This window comes from Crocuta crocuta, unplaced genomic scaffold (assembly GCF_008692635.1).
Source record: "Crocuta crocuta isolate KB4526 unplaced genomic scaffold, BGI_CrCroc_1.0 scaffold562, whole genome shotgun sequence".
Lineage (NCBI taxonomy): Eukaryota > Metazoa > Chordata > Mammalia > Carnivora > Hyaenidae > Crocuta > Crocuta crocuta.
In genome coordinates, this window is record NW_027531012.1 from 24774 (window position 1) to 32183 (window position 7410).

General features: G+C 39.6%; 1 protein-coding gene across 1 annotated transcript; it reads left to right on the forward strand.

The window, feature by feature from the left end:
• Nucleotides 1–6199: 6199 nt before the first annotated feature.
• LOC144237170 (histone chaperone ASF1) lies at nt 6200–7033 on the forward strand. Its single transcript, XM_077770852.1, has one exon. The coding sequence runs from the start codon at nt 6316–6318 to the stop codon at nt 6928–6930; it is 615 nt and encodes a 204-aa protein (XP_077626978.1). The 5' UTR covers nt 6200–6315; the 3' UTR covers nt 6931–7033.
• The last annotated feature ends 377 nt before the right edge of the window (nt 7034–7410 follow it).

The window sequence follows — 7410 nt, forward strand, 5'->3', positions numbered from 1 at the left end:
GGGTTTGTTGATGAAAAGATGCAATCCAGGTGAGAAATGCTCCTCCAGTTTGAAAGGTTAATGAACGTTACAGAATGAAGTTGTTATATTCGGAGCGTGGCCTCCCAAGGTTGACAGTGACAATTAGAGAACAGGACTATGTGTCTCCTCCCCACCACCTGGCTGCCCAGTGTATGTTAAATGAAAATAAGTCAGACTGAATTGTGCCACACATGCAACCATGTCTTTACGAGCAGGTACAAAACAGGCAACCAGTTCCTGTAAGCTTAATAAAGTCTTCCCTCAGAGTACCCCTGTTATGGACTGAAGTTCTGTGCCCCACCCCAAATTCATAGTTGAAGCTTTAACCCCTAGGTATTGGAAGGTGGGGTCTGTCAGTGGTAATTAGGCTTCACTGAAGTCATGAGAGTTAACCCTCCATGATGGAAGTAGTGCACTCACAAGAAGACTCAGAAACCAGAGTCTCTCTCTCTCTCTCTCTCTCTGTTTCTCCATTATGTGAGGATACATCAAGAAGACAACCATCTACAAGCCAAGAAGAGGGTTCACTCCAGAACTGAGCTATAATAACAACCTGATCTTGGACTTCTCAGCCTCTAGAACTGTGAGAAATAAGTGTCTGTTATTGCAGCCTGAGCTAAGACAACTCTTGGCTCTAAAAAAAAGCATCCTGTAGGAAATTCCAAAGCAGAGCTAATGATATTTGGAAGATAGGATCAATAAGCCTTTTAGATTTCCATTATAAGAGACACAAATGACTAAAAGGAGTTTTCAAGCTAAGGTGTCACTCCATACATTTCATGCCGCTGTATTTACTGGCTTTTGCTGGGTTACTTTTTTTTCATATATATATATATATATATATATAAAAGGATAAAAATGCATGTGAAATCTTTCNACTACTTATTCCTCCAGTGAAGAATTATTTGTAACACCCCTTTATCTAAATAACAAAACCATCTCACAGATTTAGATAACAATATTTAACTAGCTAGCTCTGGAGTTTGGATTCCTGATTACTGTTTTACAAATGCTGCTAACTAATCACTTTTAAGTAGACGGTGAATTACATACAATATAGCAGAGAGGAAGCTACTTCCATTTATTTACAAGACTACCATTATATTCAAAATAAAACAACACAAATTGTACATTTTGAATGTTTACATTTAATATATCCTTTAACATAAAATACCTGCAATAGAATATTAATTCATAGTCCACTATAGTCAATGTGGCCTGGGAATGGGACTTAAGTGGAAGTTGATGATAAATGTCATCTTTCAATGCTGTAACTATATCTGTGATATTTGGCAGGTTGATTTGGAAATGACATCAAAGTCTGAAAAAGAAGCCCATTAGTATGAAGAAAGTTAGGCCTGAGCCAAACAGCATGACCTGCTACCATCTCTCCAATCCTAACTCAGGACTTGGTTCATAAAAGTCCAATGGCTTTGAAGTTTTCGCTAAGGGATCTGCCTAAACCAGGGTCACTATGATTTCAATTATTTCATGCTATCTCCCATGTGAGGCCACTCACAGCCAAGGTCTATCTCAATTGTAGTAGTTACACATGTAGTCTGATCCAGGACAACCCTTCTGATATGCACAAATATAGTCTTCTTTTTACCGTTTATTAACTGGATGCGTCTTACCTTTACTGGATTTCAGGCAAATCTGAAAATATTAGGTAATAATGGAAAATTCACCAAAACTGGATGAATTTTTTTACACTTAATTCACAAGTAGAATGAGTAGAGTGGCATATTTTGATCCCTGACACTTTTTAATGTCTTTGGTGGGTTGTTAATGAGTTTCCAATAACTAATCTGCAGTGAAGAAAATTTCTTAGGAGTTGCTATAACTCAAATTAAGTTAAACTTCATTAAAATGCTCAGGAATAATTGTTCTCACTTTTTAATGATTTTATAGCTTCTACACATATGCCAGTGATAAAAGATGAAACAGACAACAAACAAGTGAGTTTTCAGTTGTCCTCCAAACTAAAGAGAATCTTTCTTAGTTTCTAAACCTCTTTCTACCCTATTGTCCTTAATGGTTACAAAGCTTTCGGTTTGGTCTCCGTCCCTGGCTTTTATCAAAAGTTTACCAGGCAATAATGGAAAAACAGCATATTCCTGCTTCACGGAGTCATGGGTTTCTTCTGGTTAGTTCTGACTTCTTGTGAATATACCATCTAATTCACACATTTAACTGGACTGACATAAATCCTACCAAGCTCTATAGAGCAAATTTTCTCCAGTCTTCATCTGGCTAAGGGTTCAACTCTTGGGCTAGCAACATTCCTATCTGACTTCATTCTCCCTTGAGAGGTGCATTAGAATCCACAGTGACTGACTCACCAATTAGCTTCATTTCTGGTTGAGATGCATCCAGAGAGCTTATAAAAAACCTATGACCAACTACAGGCTAAATGTATTATATTTAAAACCAGAGTAGGTCTGCCTCTAGGTTCGGGTATAATTACACTATGGTAAAACATAAGATTAATGATTGTTTCTTCTGGAACCAATTAATTGCTTGGGGTCTCTCTCTTACCTGGAATATGTGTGATTGATAAGAGCTATTTGGATTTTAATATTTACTGTGTATAAGAGATTCGGAGTTTTAGAAAAGTTGAATTCACATTAAAGGAAACAGATATTCTCACATTGCATAGGGGTCAATTGCATCTTATGAAACCAATATCATGGAGCCATTGAATGCTCAGTCACTGCTAATGGCAAACACTCTCCTACCATAAATAGAACTTTAGACAAGTTGTTCCTTCTAATAAGTACATAGCAAAATGTGAAATAAACTGCCAGAAAATTAACTTTGCAGAGCTGTCCAGTCATTCTAGATGAAGATGCCTAAAGCACTTTTTCCGACATACCTGTATCCAGGCAAAACCTCCTTTAGACGTTTCCAGTGAAGAGACAACAATCTTAGGAAGACAGAACTAACTAAATGGCTCTTGGTTTCAAAAGCCAATACAGGGGACAAAATTAACAGTCATTAACTTCAGTTATATTTTTTAAGAACTTAAAGATTTGTCACACAGATAAAGATACATAAGAAACCCAAACAACATACCTCCAATTAATTTGTGTGTGTGTGTGTGTGTGTGTGCGTGTGTAAGTTCCACATTGACAAGGTGATATCTATTCTGTATTCATAATAATTTAGTTACATTCATATATAAAGTCATCATATTGATATAGTCTCAGTCATTTCCCTAGTGCTGGAATATCATGTTTCAGATCACTTATGTGACAAGAGAAGAAATAAATACAAAACAGAGACAAGCCAACTGGGAACATAAAACTAAAAAAAAAATACATCTTTGACCTTCTTGCTCATATGTGACTATTATTTAACTCAACTGCATATGGTGCAAAATGGATTGCTGATTTTAAATGCTAAGTGTGTAGATCATAGTTAAGAACAAGTGACATGACTCATTAATATAGAAATTAAATGTCAAATTCTATTAAATTTCCTGTTTTAAATTCTGCCTTGAATAGTTGGAAACCACTAGGCAGATTTCAAACCTCAAACAACTCATTTTCCAAGAGATGGAAAAAACTCTGAGTTCTACCCCCTCCTCTTTTGCAAAGGTACAGATTGAAGCCACGGGCAAGGGACTGAAAAAGATTTTGTATTAGGGAACTCTGGAGTTCACAAACTACGTGAGTCAACAAATCAGACTCGAAATTTTTTTCAGGTGATACTAAACATTCACTTTAGAGCACAAGGTCCTGAATCCTGAATGGCACGCGCCACTTGTGCTAGATTTGCCTAGGGACAGGACTTCCTGCTGACGTGCAGATGAAATCTGCCGTCAACACTAAGGCCTGGTGCAGGAGCCCCAGGGAAGACTGGAAGACTAGGGAGTTATGCCAGAGCGTACACAGCCAGCTGTGCCCACATCATAGTTCTTCCTAGAGAGAAAGGAAATCTGTGGAATATCAACAGAATGATAATGAGCTTACCTCATTATCATGGGACACAGACCAATCCCTGAACTGCAGAAAGTAGTTCACGAGGGGAGATATTTCACTTAATAACTTGGGGGTTTTTGTTTGTTTGTTTTTGGTTTACCAACAACTCTGACACAATCATTCTTGGGACCCTCATACGTACTTATGTAACAAGTAACAAAAGTGCTAGACCCGTAATAGCCAATATTTATAAAGCATTTATTATGGTGTCTGGCACTATTCTATGTGTTAACCAATTTAATTCTCAAAATAACTTCATGAGGTAGTTTCTATTATTATTCCCACTTTACAGATGAGGAAACAGAGGAACAGAGAATTTAAATAACTTGGAAACAGCAACATGTAGGATGTGAACTGAGATGATCTGGCTCCACAGTCCGTACTCTTAACCACTATACTGTTCTTGTGGATTCATCCAGTGACGTTTCTTTCTCAGCACTGCTTCTGCAAATCTGTTGTCAGCTCCTTTCTCTACATAACCTGTACCCCACGCCCCCACTAAATGAAATCCTGGGCATCTCACAGCCTTTCTCTTAGAGAATAAAAGGCTTCCAGTAACCTGGAGGCATAAGAACAGGGTAAGTAACAGATGAAGTATAATGTAATATTAACTTGTAAGCTCTAAACAAGTATCTCTTAGAGCTTAGTACTTAGCACCTAGCACTTCTGAGCTAGTGGCTGTTGCAGGCATTGCTCGAGGAGACAGGTCCTGGTTGGCTGCTTCTTTGTTCAGCCTGCCAGTTCCTCCAGTTCTCCATGAGCAGCTGCCATGATGTGGAAGGAAAAAGAAAGTAGGTAAGGGAGAACTGGGGGACCTTTCCTCCTACACTGAACCAGCATAACTCACCTTGGCCACACTAATGTTAAAAGCCGACTTGGTCTCTGGGCCAGAACTCTGTGACTCTCAGAGAATCCCCAGTCACCGGATGACACACCTGCTGTGCCTTCAGAGTAGCTTTTAAAAACCCTTCTTTTAGGGCACCTGGGTGGCTCAGTCAGTTCAGCGTCTGACTTCGGCTCAGGTCATGATCTCACGGTTCGTGGGTTCATGGGTTCTAGCCTCGCGTCGGGCTCTGTGCTTGCTGACAGCTAGCTCAGAGCCTGGAGCCTGACTTGGATTCTGTGTCTCCCTCTCTCTCTGACCTTCCCCTGCTCATGCTGTCTCTCTCTCTCTCCCTCATAAATAAATAAAAACATTTAAAAAATTAAAAATGGAACACTATTAAATAAAATAAAAACCCTTCTTTGGCTCTGAGTCTCAATAATCCAACTTCACAATCATTTTTCTGTTTTGACCCCCAATCCCAGATGCCCTCCTGTGCCAAGTCTTTTATAAGGACTCCAGGTTAGCTCTCTCATGAGCCCATGGTGGGAAAATGTCCCTTTTGTCCCGTCACTGGTGGACTTGTGGTTATTTCCTAAAGCATGGCTTTTTGATCTGCACCTGCAGGCTGATTTCCAGCCTCCTTTTGGGCAGGAGATGCGAAGTAGCCTGTGGGATAGTCCCTGGAAGCCACTGTCACTGTACTTGAAGGGAAAGGGAACACTCATATGTCATTATATAATGACCATTCTCTTAAGACAATTAAGTCCAGTTTCCGACTTCAGTCTCTTAGTGAATACTGGCTCTGAGTGGTCTGCCTCATCATGTGGGAGTCTTGCTCAGAGGTCTAACACCATTATTTTGGAATACGGTAGTAGTTTGCTCTTATTGGCTTTGAGCCTCAGCTGAAAATGAGACCAAACAATCTTAGCACATCCTTAGGATTACATGAGAGAGGCAGCTGGGCCTCACAGGTAAAGTACGGGGGGAAAAAATATCAAGAGTTCTAATCCTGATTCTACCAAGAGTTGATTCTACCACCATTGGGAGTTACTTTGTCTATTCAAGATTCAGTTTCTACATATGTCTTCATTGAAGCTTCCCAAAGGGCTAGCAAAAGAATTGTAGCATTGTGGGATGCTAATGGTTGTTTCATGGGAATAAAAGAATTCCAAAGTCAAATAAATTTGGATAATGATCATTAAGCTAAAGTTAAATTATGTTCTTTACAACAGAATTTCTCATTAATATGCATGACAAGTCTCCAAAGAGAAATGTAGTGTGCTGTAGTTCCTAAACGTTTTCGCCCTGGGAACTTTGTTTCAGGGAATGCTCATTAACATCTTCCTCAGAATACAATTTCAGAGCCGCTGCACGACGTCGGGCAGGCGCCGGGGCGGGGGTCTACGCTCTCCCGAGCGGCCGCGCGCTGGACTTTATTGTGCCGCAACAAGCCCCCGTTCCCATTGTTTGTGTTTTTTTCAAAATATGGCAAAGGTTCAGGTGAACAATGTAGTGGTGCTGGATAACCCTTCTCCTTTCTACAACCCGTTTCAGTTCGAGATCACCTTCGAGTGCATCGAGGACCTGTCTGAAGACTTGGAATGGAAAATTATCTATGTGGGCTCTGCAGAAAGTGAAGAATACGATCAAGTGTTAGACTCTGTATTAGTGGGCCCTGTTCCTGCAGGAAGGCATATGTTTGTATTTCAGGCTGATGCACCTAATCCAGGACTCATTCCAGATGCAGATGCAATAGGTGTAACAGTTGTGCTAATTACATGCACCTATCGAGGTCAAGAATTTATTAGAGTTGGCTATTATGTAAATAATGAATATACCGGGACGGAATTAAGGGAAAATCCGCCAGTAAAACCAGACTTTTCTAAGCTTCAAAGGAACATTTTGGCATCTAATCCCAGAGTTACAAGATTCCACATTAATTGGGAAGATAACACAGAAAAACTGGAAGATGCAGAGAGCAGTAATCCAAATCTACAATCACTTCTTTCAACAGATGCGTTACCTTCAGCGTCAAAGGGATGGTCCACGTCAGAAAACTCACTAAATGTCATGTTAGAATCCCACATGGACTGCATGTGACCTCCTGCCATCCCTTTAGTACAAATTAAGCTATAAAAACACACAGAACTATTTCCCTGAAATTCCCTAAGTACATAGTCAAGACACAATGTGAAGAATTTGTTTAAAAAACATCCTGTAGAAAGCTTATAAGAAAACCAGTATTCGAGCAAATTGTGGAATATAAATACAACTATTTTTAAGTAAAAAAAAAAAAAAGAATACAATTTCAGAAAATCTGGACTCCATGAACTCAAAGGACTCACACCCTTGGTTATCAATAGCTTTGGAATCCATAATTTTATGGCCCAACTGGGTTCTATACTCCTCTTCCCACCACCACCGCCACTGCTCTTAGATATACAGAAGTCATAGCTGAGCTTGGCATATATGATTGACTGAAAGGGAAAGAACCTTGTTTCATATTACAGGGTCAGTTATCCAAAACCAGATGCTGAGACAGAGTGGGCATGGAGGGAATTATGAAAGATCAGCACCTAT